The 18,889-nt window shown below is 44.2% G+C and overlaps 1 protein-coding gene across 15 annotated transcripts in view; it reads left to right on the top strand.

The window, feature by feature from the left end:
* CALCOCO2 (calcium binding and coiled-coil domain 2) overlaps positions 1-18,889 on the top strand; it is a 755,339-nt gene that overhangs the window by 537,785 nt on the left and 198,665 nt on the right. Inside the window, exon 1 of one of the 15 annotated variants that reach the window (XM_068263844.1) lies at positions 3,278-3,330. The exons of 12 other annotated variants lie outside the window; for them this stretch is intronic. In XM_068263844.1, coding sequence (XP_068119945.1) covers positions 3,299-3,330 — 32 coding nt within the window. In that variant the 5' untranslated portion in view covers positions 3,278-3,298. Of the gene's footprint in view, positions 1-3,277; positions 3,331-16,192; positions 16,522-16,995; positions 17,040-18,889 lie in introns of those variants that run through there. 2 more of the 15 variants (XM_068263849.1, XM_068263843.1) reach the window with 2 other exon arrangements.

Below are 18,889 nucleotides of genomic sequence, written 5' to 3'. Positions count from 1 at the left end.
TAATTGTCAGATATAACCACTTAATGATAACTGGATGGATATATTTGTCCAGTGTAGTTGTGGAGAGTGCTCCACCAGTTTATTACTAAATGAGGTATCATAACCATGACAAGTTGTAGAATACATTTTGGTGTGTCTTGGACCCATGTCACATAAAAAAATAGGGACAAACTCAATCCAACATAAAAAGTCATTTTCAAAATTATTATCAAACTTGGGAAAGTCTTAGCAAAACTACAAAAGACATATGTGGTAACATTGTAACCGTGATGAGTAGTAGAATATAGTTTAGAGAGTTTTAGGGTTGATGCCCATGTCTTGTGTATTCTTTTTAGCCACAAACTGAATCAAAAGCACTTACATTTTTGCATATTCTGTACCAAAATAAAAACGTGTAAAATAGAAAAAAAGTGTCAGAATATAAAAGAAAAAACATATATTGTTACCTTAGAAACTTGGCTTTTTAAATATGTATGCCATGAGGGTATACTGCTATTATTTTTGCAAACAAGGTCTTGTAATCCTTGATAGTGTATGATGAGAAAGCAAAAAACAAATACAATATTGTAACCATACATTGTACTAGGAACATAATCTATATGTTTTAATAACCAGAATGGATAAGAAAATAAAATATGTGGGTTTAACTTATAGTTAGCACTGTTTATTGTAAATCTATAATGGATGTAAATGGAGAATTGATGTGTGTTTTCTATTTTTCCCCTTATTTTCCTTTTAAAATGCATAGAAAAATTTCACACACTAAAAGCCTTATTTGTCTTGAAAAAAAACAAACAAACCAATATATAGATCATTTAGGTGTTATAAGTAGTAATAAAGTTATTGGCAAAAAATGGAAGCAGCGCTGATATGTGAAAATTGCTCTCGTCCTTAAGTGGTTAAACCCTGTCCCCCATTGGCCAAACCTCCGTGGCTGTTTTTCCCAAAGCCTCTCTGAAAAAGACTGGAGCTCTGTGGCCACCCCCACCTGTTTTGTCATCGACTTGCTGGAGGTGCTATTTAACTGAGCACAGTCTCACATTTTGTTTTTTTTAGAGGGAATTTTTTGTTTTTCTACCACTTATAATCTGAGTGAAAGTTTAATATTAATTTGATAAACATTCACAGAAGAGTTATGTGACATACTGAACTGACGACAGTATATTTTAATTCTGTAGCCTCTCTGGTTTCCAGAAAAGTATCATTTAGAGCACAAGTGTCAAACTCATAGCCCGTGGGTCTAATGCGGCCCTCCTTGCCATTTTATGTGGCCCCCAAGAGCTTCCAATGTCCATCAGCAAAACACTACCTTCCCAACAAAGGAGAACCAGTGACAAAAAAATTGGCCCATGACTATCAGAGGTGCAGTTCGGAAGATGGACCCTGGCAGTGACAGGATCAATTCCCAATAAGCTACATTTTAAACATTCACTGGTATGAGAACATTTTGCATGCTTGATATTTGTAAATCCCAAATACACGATGCAAAAGTCTAAAATATTGTAATCTGATTTTACTCTACTTATATTTACAGATCTTTTTATGAAATATTGAGAGTACTGATTAGTGACGAGAGACTGGAGATTGCAGTCTCTTTGCTCCACAGCGGCTTTTCATCACAGCTTTTTTTTACCCGCTAAAACAATAACTACATGTAGGAAAAAATATTTTTTTAATTTTGTCTTCAATTATCCTCATTTGGATGTGACTTTTTTTCATTTATGAATTAGTGCAGTGATTAATTGCATGGTCCAATCAAGAAGCTGTAGATTGGGCACTGTATATCTTACTTTCTTGATCAAATATTTGCAGCATGGTCCCTTCTAACATGTTTACCTTTTGTTACCTTTGAAAGGATGCCCAATGTCTATTTTTTTCATTTATTTTTAATGTTTCGTAAAGTTCACATCTCATAGATGGTACGTCTAAGATAATTCACGCCACTGTCCATGCTATCATCTCCACTCTATCTCCTCTTCTGTATTTTGAGCCGTGATACAGAGCAGGAAGTGGTGCATGGAAAATGTGGAAAGACAGATGAGGTCTGTTGCCTAGAAACAAGGGCTCTGGAAAAGCAGAGCACATCAGCCAAGCAATGTATTACACAGCAACACAGGTCATGTTATTATACAGCTAACAGTAATAATATCAAGGTGACCATGTCAGTTCTGCTGCATCCAATATCTCTGGTTACACAACTGGAGAGTTAAGACATACTAGATTACAGTATTTCTCTTAGCAGTGTATATGTATGCAAGCCCTAAGGGTGGTGTTGGATGAGGGAAGCCTGTATATTTTACCATCTCCGCTGCCTGTCACTTTATATGCTAGATTTCTGTTTGGCAATTGTGAATAATTACAAAACACTACCAACGCTACCCTAAAGTGAAGTTAATGATTAAAGAGACTATCCATTTAAGATCAAAACTCACCGAAGGACTTAGAACCAGTTGATCCTGCTTGCATGTCTATCACCATGTAATATGATTTTTATTATTATTGTGTATTTATATAGTGCCAATATCTTCTGCAGAGCTTTTACAATAATAGTTGTATTCACTTTAGCACACAATCTAATCCGACACATATTCAGTCATTGTGCTATATTCCTACTGCAGTCTGCAATGCTATGGGGGATTTTTATAAAATCACATCGCTCAAGTGGAATCACACCCATAGCATTACATTAGCAAGAGCTTTTCTAATCACAAAGTGCTCAGAAAGGCGTTCCTAGAGGCAGGGGCGTCTCACCCACCAGGCAAGTATAGGCGGTTGCCTGGGGCGCCATGAGGTGGTGAGGCGCCATGAGGTGGTGAGGCGCATTCCCCCGCCGCTGCTACCGTGACCATGTTTTTTTTTTTTTTATATATATATTATATTACCTCCCGACTCAGTCCCCGGTGCTCGGCACGCTACCATGTGCTCAGCAGTGCTTCCACCTCCACTTCTCCCCAGCCAATAGAGCAATCAATACTGCTCTTCTCTGCCAGGCTCCTTCTTTAAAGCCGCGCCCCTTCTTCTCAGTAGCCACACAGGTAAAGTGTTTACCTCGTGTGGCCCAGCCTTTAACTCCGCCCCACGCCAGTCAAACCAGGAGCCAGCGGCCAGCCAGCTTATGCCCCCGACAGTCTGACCCCCCACCTGTGTCACTGGCTGCACACAGACACTGGAGCAAGACAGCCAGGGGACAGATGCAGTCACAGAGAGAAGAATGTGATGTGTCCGTGTTGGAGCCCCGCCCCCGCACAAGACAGCAACACAGCCCGGGAGAAGGGAAGTTTCTGCTCCAGACCCACAGATGATAAGCTGCATGCACAGACAGAAGAGAAGGTATACAGGCAGGCTGCTAAGAACACTTCCTGTCCTGTGTGCAGACTCCCAGTACTGTTATAACTGCTAGAATGTGCCCTGCTTTTGATACTAGAGTTTCTTTGAAAGCTGGTTAGGCTGTAGGCTGGTAAAGCTGTAAACCTGTGCTTTAGTGCTGTGCTGTCTCTCCCTCTCCCCTCTCTGTTCCTCTGCCCCCTCTTCCATCTTATGTTGTCTCTAACCCTCTCCCCTCTGTTTCTCTGCACCCTCTTCCATCTTATGCTGTCTATCCCTCCCTCTCTCTGTTCCTCTACCCCCCTCTTACATCTTATGCTGCCTCTCCCTCTCTACTCTTTCCCTCTGCTCGGATTACGTGTATTTTCTGGTGAAATGCTTCCGCATTACGATTATTTTCTGACAACGCTGCCCCATTATGATTATTTTCTGGTGAAACGCTGCTGCCCTATGATTAATTTCTGGTGAAATGCTGCTGCAATAAGTGTATTTTCTGGTGAAACGCTGCCACCTTACGAATATTTTCCGGTGAACTGCTGCTGCAATAAGTGCATTTTCTGGTGAAGCACTGCCACATTACGATTATTTTCTCGTGAATTACGATTCTGAATTACGATAATTACTATTATTTTCTGATGAAACACTGCCGCATTATGATTATTTTCTGGTGAAACGATGCTGCATTATGATTATTTTCCTGGGGGGGAGGGGCTTGGGGGGGGGCACCCCAGGTTTTCTCGCCTGGAGTGACAAAATGACTAGAGGCACCCCTGCCTAGAGGGTTTCAGGCCTTAAGCTGGCCATACACTAGGCCGATTCCCGGCAGATCGACAGCAGATTCGATCACTGGGATCGAATCTGCTGTCACATCGTTCCCGCAACACGCCGAATTTCGATCCATGTCGTCCGATCCCGTCGATCGCTCCATGCGGAAAATTGCCCTCCATCGCCCGCGGGTAGGGAGCGCGTCTCTAGCGGAGTTCGAGTACCCGACAACCGACACTATAGAGCCTGCATACATTACCTGCTCCGCCGGCACGACTGCCCCCGGTCACCGCTGCTCCGTCTCCGCGCTGGTCTGGTCTCCAGGTCCGGCATGCTTCACTTCTTCTAGCCCGGCAGGAAGTTTAAACAGTAGAGGGCGCTCTACTGTTTAAACTTCCTGCCGGGCAGGAAGAAGTAAAGCATGCCGAACCTGGAGACCAGAGCGGAGACGGAGCAGCGGTGACCGGGGGCAGTCGCGCCGGCGGAGCAGGTAATGTATGCGGCAGGGGGGGGGGGGAGGCGGCAGCAGCAGCACCAGCACCACCACAACAGACTGTGAACGGTTTCAGGCTGAAATCAGTTCAAAATCTGTTTGCAGTAAAGGTAGCCATACGATCCCTCTCTGATCAGATTCGATCAGAGAGGGATCTATCTGTTGGTCGAATCTGATGGCAAATCGACCAGTGTATGGCTACCTTAAGGCCAATTTTTTTTATGTATGGGGGGTGCCAATTAACCTATCTATAATATGTTCTGGAGAACCCGGAGGAAACCCACGCTAACATAGGGAGAACGCACAAACCATGTGCAGATAGTTTTCTGGCCCAGATTTGAACCAATGCTATCCACCACACCACCGTGCTGCCCTAATATGTCAAACACTGTTTCGCACGACAGCAGGGGGCCCCAGCCTCTCTCACTTTCCGGGGCCCCCAAACCACCATGCGATACCCAGAGGGAAATGTGGGCGAGCCCTGGCTCTCTCACCACCAGGGACTTCACCCCCATCACCTCCAAACTGAATGCAAACTGCAACACACACAAATGTTTACTACCAGCTCAGGCATTTTCCTACCTCTATCTGGCCAGCAGGCGCCAGTCAGCCAATCAGGTGCACTGTCATACACCCTTTGCCTGCCATACCGATCTAGCAGGATCTGCACAAATTAGCATTCAGGTGGGAGGCTTGGTTGGACGTAATCATTGATTACATCTTTTACAGGGACCGCCGCGTGTAGGCATCTCCCACACAGTCCCCTCCCTAACCACTCACCTGTCAACCGCATCCTGGTAGCTGCAAAAACAGAAATTTAAAATCACAAACACTGGTTCGCACGACAGCAGGGGGCCCCAGCCTCTCTCGACAGCAGGGGGCCCCCGCAAGTGAGACAGGCTGAGGCCCCCTGCTGTCGTGCGAACCAGTGTTTGTGATTTTAAATTTCTGTTTTTGCAGCTACCAGGATGCGGTTGACAGGTGAGTGGTTAGGGAGGGGACTGTGTGGGAGATGCCTACACGCGGCGGTCCCTGTAAAAGATGTAATCAATGATTACGTCCAACCAAGCCTCCCACCTGAATGCTAATTTGTGCAGATCCTGCTAGATCGGTATGGCAGGCAAAGGGTGTATGACAGTGCACCTGATTGGCTGACTGGCGCCTGCTGGCCAGATAGAGGTAGGAAAATGCCTGAACTGGTAGTAAGCATTTGTGTGTGTTGCAGTCTGCCCTAATATGTCATCATTCAGGGAGGTGGAGTTTGCTAATTTCAGGTAAACCAATAGTACAGTTTTGTTCTATACCAATTGTATTATTTAATAGATTTTAAAAAACATTATAGTATCTCCGGAATAAACTTAGGCTAGATTCACGGTGGTCAGTTGCATAGCGCACTCATTATAATGAGTGTGCACTGCAGTGGAGACTGGACATGCACATTAATACAAAGCCCGCATGCAGCGAGTTTGAATAATGTTATGGTGCTGTCCATGGAGCTATTTCCAGTTCAAAAGCTTTCTACACTCAATTGGAGCAAAATGACAGCTCTAAGGTTTGCCTACACTTTTTGAAACACTTTGCTCCTAAGCTTTATTTATTATTTATTAAACCACACCAGTACTTCAAGGAATGGGAAATCGATCTCAAACATACGATTCCAGTGAAACCGTGCAAGAACATCTGATTTTATTTACAAAACCTTCATAGCATCACAAATCCAAGAAACCAACTACAAAATACTCCCTGTGGTACTATACTCCAGAGAGACAACATTATCTATTTCTCTCCTTGTCCTTGGCTTCCTGAACATCATGTGTCACCTCAACCAAAAGCTTTTTTCACATCTTCTGAGATTGAAGCTATTCAAACATTTTGATGCCAAGTAATAGAGGTCATCAAACTGTGACTGTTTCAAAGCTGGTCGCAGAGATTGACTTTGTGCAGGAGATGGAGAGATTGAACATGGTACTACAATACAGGTGCAAAAAATACTTAACAATATGGATGGGTTGGATTACCTTGAAAGAATGGCAAAATTATACTTCTCTCTTGAATAATCCTATCAATTAATGGCTAGCACCTCCTGGTACCTATTTTACTCTGCTTCACGTGGGCTTGAGTGCTGACACCAAGCACAGACCCCATAAGTTTCTTCACCTACCATGAACACACCTGTAACACTTCCTTCTTCCTGCCCTTCTCCCACATCCTGTGTGACCATATTCAACAACTGATGTCAAAGTGCACTTTAAAGGTGGCCACCAATTTCTAGGTAAAAATCGTTTGAGTGATCAGATAATTCTGATTGGAAGTGATCAGATTGGTTGTAAATAATCTCCATTGATGGATATTGTCTGTAACCTAAACTAATGTCCAGCACTTGCGTCATATGTTGGCACTTTATAAATACAATAAAAAAATAAATAAAATAAATTATAAAAACAGTCATCCAATTGGATTTTCATCTAACCAAGATTTGGATTTTCTTGATGTTGTGATAGATAGGAAGTAAATTGGTTCGATGATGGTGTAGTGGAGGATGTATTACGATATTTCACTTCCGATCAGAATTATCTGATTGCTCAAACTATTTTAGCACTAGAAATTGGATCGTTAGTGGCCACCTTAAGGCCAATTAACTTTCAATGTATTTTTTCCATGAGTTTTCTCACTGGAAATGTTTTCACACCTTATCAGTGAATCAACTTTTAAGTTTGATATTTGTTCTTCAACTAAGTTTTAGTACTTTTCTCAATTGCCAGGTGCTGAAACACCATGTTGAAGATAAGATGAAAATGTATCACCTGGGGAAAAATCAGGTCATGGTGGCCATACTTGTTATATGACCCTTAGAATATAGGCACCCTGGGCATAGGGGTTACTACGTGGGGACAGGGATGTGAGAGATATTAGGGCCCCATCAAACTTTTGCTGGAGGGGGAGGGATGCTGGTCTTGTCAGTTTGCAACGTCGCCTGAAGTGAGTGGTGTTGCAGACTGGTAGCATGCCGAACTGCGTTGTATGGAACCCGGAAGGTGAGTACAGTGTTCTCTGCCCACTAGCTGCAATTTCTGGGGGGGGGGGGGAGCTGAAGTGGGGGCCCTAGGTGAGGAAGGGGGAATTCTGCCTCCCTTTCCCTTGCTGTGTGTGCCCACTGCACCCCCCCCCCTCTGGCTACTTATACTGGGGGCACATATAGCTGGCTACCTATACTGGGGCACCTATACCTGACTAACCTATACTGATGGCACGTATACCTAACAAACCTATACTGGCGGCACCTATACCAGGCTAACCTATACTGGGCACCTATCTATACCTGACTAACCTATACTTGGGGCACCTATATCTAGAGATGTGACGAACATAAAATTTTGGTTTTTTGGAGTTCACGCAAACCGGGTGTAACGCCATAGACTTCAATGGGCAGGTGAATTTTAAAACCTACAAAGACTGTTTGGCCACAAAAGTGATGGAAAACTTGTTTCAAAGGGTCTAACACCTGGACGGGGCAAGCCGGAGGGGGATCCATGCCAAATTTCTCACCAAAAATGATAGAGTTGATGCAGTCTGGTTTTAATCCAGTAGGGTATTGTACCGTGTTAGCCATCAGTAAAAGCAAGAAGTTTTAAATCAGGATGATACAATTTATTGGCTAACTAAAAATGAAAGCTTGCTTATTTTTCTTCATTTTTAGTTAGTCAATAAATGGTATCATCCTGATTTAAAACTTCTTGGTTTTAATCCCTAAAGGGCAGAAATCACAGTACATTCCTCAACTAGTGGAATAAAGGGCTGCTTTTAAATGTCCAGAGTGGTAATGTAAAGGTTATGTCCGCTTCACAATGACAGACCAAACACAGCGTTTACCGAGATTGAGCACTAACAGGTCTGTAAGGCCCTGAGGTGTGTGTGTGTGTGTGTGGTGCTGCATGCATACTCAACTGAAGCAGACAGGCTCAGTCTACAACCTTTTTTTTTTTTTCTTAAAGCACATTTGTCAACCAACGTGGCGTGTATCAGATGCCAGGATGGGAAGTTAATAATGGAGCTATGTGATGAAAAACTGACAGGCTCAGTGTATATCCTAATTTTTTGATTTTTTTTAAGCCTATTTAGGAATTCCTCCATGCCAGCTAGTTACGCGACCAAGCAGCCATGCCAGATTGAGTGTAACCTTTTCTAAAAGGTCCTTGGATGTGCAGGTGCTGCATGTGCGCTCAACTGAAGCAGACAGGCTCAGTCAAATTTATTTAAAAAAATAATAATTTTAAAGTTATTTATGAAAAAAAGTTATTTATATAAAAAAAACACAAATACAAAGTTTTTTATATAAAAAAGTCAATGTTATTTAAATTTCAAATCTATTTTTTTTTTATTACAATTACAAATTACAGCACGGTGGCAACCTGCCTGGCAGGCAATAGAATGCAGACTGCCTGACACACCAGGCAACAGGATGCAGACTACGGGCTGGAGCGGTTCTGAAGCGTTTTTAAATTGCTTGCAGGGGGAAAACCGCTTGGCTAATGAAAGTGAATGGGATGGTGCACACCAGAGCGGTTCGTTTTTTCCACAAACGTAAACTCGGGGGCTGCAGCATTTTTGAGATTTCTGAGGCATTTCTGCCTCAATGTTGTAGTATAGGAAAGTGGAAAACCGCTCTGAGAAAACGCTGGATCAGAGTGGCTTTCCAGGCGTTTTTGTTATAGAAGCTGTTCAGTAACAGCTTTACTGTAACAATATTTGAAATCTGCTACACAAAAATGCTCCAAAAACGCTAGGCAAGTTTAGAAAACCTCTCCAAACATGCCTAGAATCGCCCTGAAATCTGCTTTAAAAACCCTCTAGCGTTTTGTGGATCTGCTAGAGGTTTTTGGTGTGCACTAGGCCTAACTGATACACCATCATGGTGTCCTTTTATCTGGTGCCTCTGTAATGATCGCTGCTGCAGCAGGTGTTGCTGGAAGTAGTAGTGCTGCAGCTCAGGCAGTTCTGATCTCTTTCCATGCAAGCTGCATAGCTTTGTCTGCCTTTCCCTGCTGTCAGCTTGTGACTGATTATTATTCACCTGTGTGGGAATCTGCATGTCTGCTCCCATTGGATGACCTCAGTATAAAGATCTGCTTCCTGCAGGACTCCTCGGGTTTTCATAGCTTCAGTTTCAGCCTGTCTTGCTGTCGCTTCAGCCCCCGATCGTGTTTCTTGTTCTAAAAGATACTTTGCTGGTTTTGCATCATATATTGGTTCATTGCCCATATATATGCATACCAGCACGTTTATTATTTTCCTTGTATTCGTGTTACGTTGATACATCAGTGTCGCTGATGTATACGTACACGAACTGTTTATATCCTGTGTGCAGTTAGTCAGCTTTCCAGCACGTTTTGGTAGTTTGCGCGTATCGTGAGCACCCGTGCTGAGCTAGTATCCTGCTCCTGTTACTGTTTGTGGATTGCGTTCATCTCTGCGAAGAGATAACGAATCCTTCTGAATCCTGTTCTGTTACCGTTTGTGGATTGCGTTCATCTCTGCGAAGAGATAGCGAATCCTTTTGAGTCCTGTTCCCTGTATTACTCCAGTCCTAGTCAGCGTTCCTGCTTATGTCATATATCGGTTCATTGCCGATATATACATATGTTAGTCAGACGTTACAAATAGTTTCATTGATAGCTGTAATTGTAATACGCTAGGAATACATACTTATTGTATATTTGTCTGTGTTATGTTCATCTATCTTGATCCTGCTATTTCCTGACTATCCTGTCCTGTCTTTGTGAGGCACGCCATCGCTGCAATCGCATTGGCTGCCTCATTCTAGTCTGTCTTGTTTTGGACGCTTGCTGTCGCTAAGTAGCCGCTAGCTAGCAAGCGTTCATTCTGTCTACCTGTCCTGATCTCCTCAGTTCTGGTTTATGCGCTCAGCGCTACTTTGCGCTGAGACGTTATAACGAAAGCATTGTTTGTGGCTGTCAGATCTGCACCGGCTCTGTGCGCCACAATCTCCTATTGGAGTCAGTCCTCCCCTCCACTATACTAGGGATAGCCTGTTTCCTTGTGCTGGTGTGTGTACCTCCTCCACGCCAGCTCATGCGTTGCATGCTGACTGTGGAGAATACACCACCAAGCCTAACAGCCTCAGTACACATGCCAGAAAAATGATTTTTTTTGTAGTAGCCGCTGCTATAGCAGTAGCCTTAAAAATTCAGGATCCAACTGTTGAGTCCTGGTCTAGACCCTGTTCGTGGTGGTGGAGATGTCAGTCAGTCAGTCATGCGGCGTGAAGAGATGCTGGGTGGGGATTGACTTACAAGTCTTTGGACAGGCAGTAGCTCTCCAGGATCCATGCCTCATTCATTTTGATAAAGGTGAGGTAATCAACACTTTTTTTTACCTAGGCGACTTCGCTTTTCAGTGACAGTCCCTCCTGCTGCCCTGAAGGTCCTCTCTGACAGGACACTTGAGCTGGGGCAAGAGAGAAATTCAGTGGCAAATTGTGAGAGCTCAGGCCGCAGGTCAATCCTACGCACCCAATAGTCCAGGGATTCATTGCTCCTCAGAGTGTCGATATCGGCAGTTAAGGCCTGACGGTCGAGGCGGATAGATCCCGAAGGGCTGTGGTGATGCATCGGACGAAAAAAAATTGCGCATGTCCGACATCACAACACATCGGAAGAGTGTCCTATCCTTGCCGGCATGGCCAGGGGCATAGCAATAGGGGGTGCAGAGGTTGCAACTGCATTGGGGCCCTTGGGCCAGAGGGGCCCTCCCTCAACCACAGTATTAGTTCTCTTTTGGTCCTGTGCTCGTAATAATCACTTCTATAGATACTTTGAATAGTGGTAATCATTAAAAACTGTTCCCCATCCCCTTCTTGCACCTTTAATACTGTAGTTGCCATTGCCAGGTTGTGGTGCACTGTATCAATTGTTATGTATAGAGTGCTTGCATCGGGGCCCACAGCTCCTTAGCTACGCCATCGGGCGTGGCCGTTGGAGGAGGAGGTTTCCAGACACCTCTTGCCCATTGTGCTGTGACATCACCCTTGAACGAAGTGTACAGCATACTTCGCAGGCTGCTGTGGAACTTGTTCATCCCTTCCAACTGATTGTGAGTTGGTAACAGTTCCACCACTTTGTGCTTATACCGAGGGTCCAGTAAAATTGCCACCCAGTACAGGTCCTTGTCCTTGAGCTTTTTTATATGGAGGTCCTTCAACAGGCAGGACAGCATGAAGGACCCCATTTGCACAAGATTGGATGCCGAGCTAGCCAGATCCTCTTCCTTACTGAGCTCACAAAAAATCTCCTCCTCCCCCCAGCCACGTACAACACCACGGGTACCCGACATTTGACCACAAGCCCCCTGGGATGCCTTTTGCAGTTGTTCTTCTGCATCCTCCTCAAAGTCACCTTCCGCCTCGGACTTCTCTTCCTCAGACGACTGCTCCCTCTGCATTGCTGCAGGTACAGCAGGTGTCGAGGACAAGTCTGGTTCTGGTGTTGATGGTTCCACAACTCATCCTCTTCCTGGTCACGCTCCTCTATTCCTTGATCCAGCACTCCTCGCAGGGAACGCTCCAGGAAGAATGCTTATGGGATCAGGTCATTAATGGTGCCTTCACTGATCAAGTTTGTCACCTCCTCAAATGAACGCATGAGACTGCAGGCATTGCGCATGAGCCCCCAGTAATGCAGCAAAAAAATCTCCAGATCTGCACAGCCTGTCCTAACACCGTACTCGTACAGATACCTGTTGATGGCTTTTTCTTGTTGGAGCAGGTGGTCAAAGAGCAGCATTGAATTCCAACGAGTCGGGCTGTCGCAAATCAAGCTCCTCACTGGCAGGTTCTTTTCCTGCTGAATCTCTGAAAAAGCATGGCCTTGTAGAGATGCATCAAATGGCCACACACCTTCCTGGACTGCTGGAGGACCTCCTGTAAGCCTGAGTACTTACACACAAATTGTTGTATAACTTGCCCAAATTCAACGCCGCCAACAGATTGCTTCCATTGTCACACACAACTTTGCTGATCTCCAGTTGGTGCGGGGTCAGCCAAAGATCTACCTGTTTGTTCAGAGCAACCAGGAGTGTTGGTCCGGTGTGACGCTTGGCTTTCAGGCAAATCATTTCCAAGACGGCGTGATACCATCATACCTGGGATGTGAAATATACCCAGGGGATCTGGGTGGGGGTGGGGGGGTTGCAGTAGTAGTTGTACAGAAAGCCAAAGCTGCAGAAGAGTAGGACTCAGCCGAGGAGGATTGCAAAGAGGATGGAGGAGGATAAGAAGGATAAGAGGAGGTGGCAGCAGGCCTGCCTGCAAGTGTCACCAACTCCGCCACACAGCCACGCATTCCATGCTTAGGAGCCGTCAACAGGTTGACCCAATGCGCAGTTTATTTGATATACTTGCCCTGACCATGCTTTGCAGACCAGGTATCAGTGGTCATATGGACCCAGAGATGCCACGACTTGTCTTTCCACAGGTATAGGTTGGGGATTGCCTTTTTGGAAAATACGTTTCTGCCCGGTACCTTCCATTGCGGTGCCCCAATGGCAACAAATTTTCTGAAGTCCTCAGACTCCACCAGCTTGAATGGTAAAAACTGGCGGGCTAACCGTTCCGACAAGCCAGCTGTCAGACGCCGGGCAAGGGGTGACTCGGAGACATTGGCTTCTTCCACTCCAAAACTTCCTTGACAGAAAGCTGACTGCTGTGGGCAGATGATGAGCAGGAACTGCTCAAGGTGAGAGGGGGCGGAGTGAAGGGTGATTGAGAGGGGGCAAGGACAGCAGAGGTTGACGTGGCTGAAGATGCTGCTGGACCAAGAGGAGGAAGGTGGCTTTGAGTTGATGTGCTGCTTTTATTCAGGTGTGCATTTCATTGGTGTTTGTGTTTTGCGATCAGGTGCCTTCGCAAAACAGTTGTCCCTAGGTGGGTGTTGCACTTCCGATGACTTTTTTTGGCAGAGGTTGCAGATGGCATTGCTGCTATCAGAGGCAGACACACAAAAAATGCCACACTGGTGAGCTTTGGAATGATGGCATTCTGGTGGTGGCAACAGCAGGCGTTGAAGGGTGTGTTGGCTGTCTGACCCCAGGTGCTGATACATGCTGTCTGACAGTGCCACTAGCTCCTTGCGACGAGCTCCCCCTGCTACTTACAACTCGTCTCATCCTCTCTGTCTCCCCATCAAAACTTGGTTAGTGGGTTGTGTAGTATCACACACAGAGTTATGCAATAGTTCAGACACAATACAGTGATAACAGAGGCACTGGAGTACTACTCAGTTTGTGTCTGATGTGACACACAATTATAGTGGACACTGGGCACAGCTCTGGGTGGGTACCTGTGGGCTGTGGAGCGTCGCACACACACACAAAAAAAATATCAGAAGGATGAAGTAGCCCTCAGAAGGGCTGTTTGGGGTGCTTTAACAGCAAGTCAGTTAGCGAGGTACAAAATAAAGAGGCCTAGCTAACGCTTTCCCTATCTCCAGCAATGTCTCTCCCTTCCTCTCACTATCCCACCTGAAGACAGACTGAAACATGGCTGACGCCAGTGTGTTTTTATAGGGGGTGGGGGGTCCGTGAGGGAGTGCAGGCTGATTGGCTGCTATGTGCCTGCTGACTGTGATGTAAGGTATCAAAGTTTAGACCAATGATGATGTATGGGGGCGGGTCGAACATCGCCATTTGCTCGCCGCTTGCGGTGATCACAAATACCTGATCTTGGCCAAAAAGAGCTTCCTGGTGAACTGTTCGGGCCGTCTCTACCTATATCTGGATAACCTATACTGGATGCACCTATACCTGGCTAACCTATACTGTGGACCTATACCTGTCAAACCTATACTGGGGGCACCTATACTTGGCTAACCAATACTGGGGGAATCTATACCTCACTACCTATACTGTATTTTTTTTATTTTGGGGGGGCACACAAAGTTTTGCAGGGGGGCCCTGTAATTTCTAGTTACCCCCCTGGTCGGGATTACAACAGGATTATTAGCTGGATGAGCGAGATAGAGCCAGTGCTCTCTACAGGCACGCTGCTCAGCTCAGGCACATGACTATGAGTCACTTTTTAAAGAGGAACGCTAACCCAGGATTGAACTTCATCCCAATCAGTAGCCAATACCCCCTTTCCCGTGAGAAATCTTTCCTTTTTCTTGAATAGATCATCAGGGTCACCTGTAAGGCTGATTTTGTGGTGAAACCTCTCCCACAGTGCAATGTCAGGGCCATGACAGTTTGTTGTCTTTGAACCTTTTTGCTTTATGGGAAATAACAGCAGTTTGAACTGCCAACCAAGCAGTTGCATAGAACTCTCAGTGAACGAACATTCCGCAGAGATCACCTGGCAAGACTAAAGATTTCGCCACCTGTAACAAATTTCAGAATGTAAATCAGGGAGAGGAAAGATTTTACAATGGGCAAACACTGACTAAATCATTTCTAAATGAATATTGTAAAAAAATAAGCAATTTTATTAAAGGACATAATTCACAAAGTATTTAAAAATATCAAATGCAGATAATCTAGTCAGCAATTAAAAGTTATAAAGGAAAGTGTAATTAGATTAAAAAAACAAATAGTTTTAATTACATTTCTTCATAATGTCAATAAATTGCCATTCGATGGAGGATCGGCTAAACCAAAGGGATAGATGAGACTGATATAACCTTTTTTTTCTTCACATAAATAAACCTCCTCCTACCTGTACAGGATGGTTTCTCCCTGTATACTGTAAATTGTCCTTTACCGCCAATGGTTTTCTAACAGCCACAAGCTAGATACGTGGGAGATTCAGAGAGGACCCCGCACATAGTTGCAGGCAGACCCAGGGCAGCCACACTTTTAACAGAGCCCAGAGTGGATGTGTGTTGTTGCTGTGGCAATTAGTCTTTGGCATCCCTGTGGTGTGTATACTGCAATGTCAATGTTATGTTGACACTATAATGAAATTTTTTTATTTTTATCTAATGCTTTCTTTTATATTCTTTGATTACTGACTATATTATCTGCATTTGATTTCTTAAATAATGATGTCCATTAATATACCTCCCAACTTTTTGAGATGAGAAAGAGGGACACTTAAGACACATCCCTGATCACGCCCCTGTCACACCCCTAGTCACGTATACCATAAAGATTATATAAAAAAAATATGTTGTGTTATAATTCAAACCACACTGGTCCTTTCTATCCTGGTTCATTTTCCTTCATATTAACATTTCAAAATTAGTCAAATATAAATTTAAAGGATGGGAATAAAGATTAGAGTCAATCAACACACATTTTTTTAGTAGATAAATATATATATTTACATAGAAAGAGGGACAAAGTCCTGAAAGAGGGACAAATGAGGAGGAAAGAGGAGCAGGGCTCCCAAAGTGGGACTGTCCCTCCAAAAGAGGGACAGTTGGGAGCTATGCATTAATATTGTTATTTTCACAGCAGTTTCTCTTTAAGTGCAGGGAACAGTAGTGTGTGTGTGCGTGCGTGTGTGTGTGTGCGTGTCAGCATCTAATGACGTGTCATTAAACATAATTTCACACCATTTTCAGGACAAAACTGATTCATATGAATGGATCCACTACACGGTTACTATACATTTTTGGAAAAATGATTATGAAATCTGCTTAGCATTATTGCACAACCTCTCCTATATTTATAACTCACAGAGGAAGACTGAAATCTCAGTGAGTCCGCCTTTGTATACACAGTTCTCTGTTTTTCTCATAACAGCCCTGCCCATTCAGCAAAGTGAAACTGAAAGCTCTGGTGGTCACTTGACTCACTTAAAAAGCAGATACAATCTTGCTTTGAAAATCATTGCTTTTTTTTTAAATATCAAGGACAATCTGCTCAAAGCGTTCGTATCCCTGCAGTGGGAATAAACTGACCGAGGCTGCTATTCTATACTGGAAGCGGTGAGTATGAACTCTGTTCCTCTCACAAGTACTGTATGTGGAACAGAAATTCATTATAGATAATGCAAAGCACAAATGATCTTAATATTTATGACACTCTTGGTATAAGCTCTTCAAGCAAGATCAAAGATTGCTTTGTAAATATCTAGATTTACATCTATTCATTGGATATTGTCTGTACAAAGCTGTCATTTCTTGGAATATTTTACTGAATATCCAAGAGACTGTAATTCTGTATATGCTGATAGCAGTGAATATGACCTGTCTCCTCTTGGGTTTAATGTAGGTACAGATAACTCCTTGTATCGCTAATATTAATATTTATGTGTCTGGAGCTGAAAACATTGCATGTGCACACAATCCGTCATTGCTATTCTCTAACATTGCAAATGATCAGCTAAAATTGCCTAAGTAAATAATGATTTTTGTTGTTTTATATATGACCAACATAATCATCAGTCCTGTAGAAATGAAGGCATTATGAAGATTATGGCAAGAACATTATGCCTTTCCCAAAGGTACGAGACAATAAAGGAGATCCCTGCCTAGATCTTACCACCTCTAAAGAGCAAAAATAGCATTGAAGGCTAAATGAGATGTGGCAGTATGAGCTTTTATACATTCATAGGGGCCCTCTAAAGCGGTGTTAAACCATAGACATAAATTTAAAGGAAACCTAAAGTTAATGAAAAAAATCCAGATTAACTTACCTGGGGCTACTACAGCCCCCTGCAGGCGCCCTGTGCCCGCACTGTGACATACGATCTTCTGGTGCCCCTCAACGTCCCAGTTTAGTTTTTGGCGACTCAGCCAGTCGATGGCCACTGCTCCTGCGCAGTATGAGAAAATCTCATACTGCGCAAGCACGTGACGCTCCTGGCGATGGGAGCGTGATCGAGGATGCGCACGGCAAGGCCTGCGCAAGCGCAGTGGGCTGAGTCGTCAAAAACAGAACTGGGTTACTGCGGGGGACCGTAGGATCGGTATGTATGGCGTGGGCACAGGGTAGCTGCAGGGGGCTGGTAGAAGCCCCAGGTAAATTGAACTGGATTTTTTTCATTGACTTTAGGTTTCCTTTAATGCTGTTTTAATGCTGCTTTTTTGGCTAATAAAATGGCGATAAACAGAAGAAGGTAGACAGAACCTCTACTCTCTTATGCCTGCCACTTTGACAGCAGCCGCAGCTATTTAAAACTCTCTTTTCACTGCAGGGATATTTCTGTATTCACTTTGCTAATCTGAATGTCCTGACTCAAATCAACTCAGTAGGAAAATGCATTAGCGACGTCTCCATTCTTTCTACATACTGCTGATTAATTTCTGCTTTTTATGCTGTGTTTTTGACGTATGTATTGCCACTTTATAAACCGGCCCATAGAGCTACTTTAAGAGAAGTATCAGGTGAGAGCCGAGGCACTGTCACAGCCTGGGTTTTATTTCTTTATGAAAAGTAGGTGAGTACAATGACTTGGAGGGAGGGTCTGCTGACCTTTAGAAAAAAGCTCTTCAAACAGAAGCAGGAGAGAGGTCCTAGAAGCATGGCATTACACAGGGGCGTCTCTAGCCATTTTGTCACTCCAGGCGAGAAATCCTGTGGCGCCCCCCAGACCCCCCCCCCCCCTAAGTGCCCCCCCATACCCCCCCCACTCCTGTGGTGAACCCCACCCCCGAAAATCATAATGCAGCAGCGTTTCACCAGAAAATACACTTATTGCGGCATGGGTTCACCAGAAAATAGTTGTAACGCAGCAGAGCGTTTCACCATAAAATATATTAATTGCGGCATGCACTCACACACAACACACAGTATACACACACACACACACACACACTATACACACACGCACACAGTACACACACACTATACACACGCACACAGTACACACACATACACCGCACACAACATGCACCTGCACACACACTACACACACACACTACACTATACACACACACACACAGAGCACACTATACACAGCACACAGTAATACACTATACTATTATACTAATCCCGGTTTTCACTACCTTATAGTGTGTCTGTTCCCTTATGCAGAGAAATAATGAGGAGAGAAAAGCTGAAAGAGAGGGAAGAAGATATTTGCCTCACCAGGATTGCACTTTTATTTAGCTTTCCTGTATGACAAGAAGACACAACCACCCAGCACTAGGGAAAGAGGGAAACAAAGGTGAATTAAGAAGGCTGGTGCACACCAAGAGTGCTTCAGAGCGCTTTTCAAATGTACAGCAATTTGAAAAGCGCTGGGCTAATGTTACCCTATGAGGATGTTCCCACAGCAGTGTTGTGATCGCAAACATGCTGCAGGTAACATTTATTGGAGCGATTCTTTTAAAAATCGCTTCACAAAGTCGC

This window comes from Hyperolius riggenbachi, chromosome 12, assembly GCF_040937935.1.
Source record: "Hyperolius riggenbachi isolate aHypRig1 chromosome 12, aHypRig1.pri, whole genome shotgun sequence".
Lineage (NCBI taxonomy): Eukaryota > Metazoa > Chordata > Amphibia > Anura > Hyperoliidae > Hyperolius > Hyperolius riggenbachi.
The sequence above is the reverse complement of the archived record's forward strand: the minus strand, read 5'-3'. Positions and strand labels throughout refer to the sequence as shown.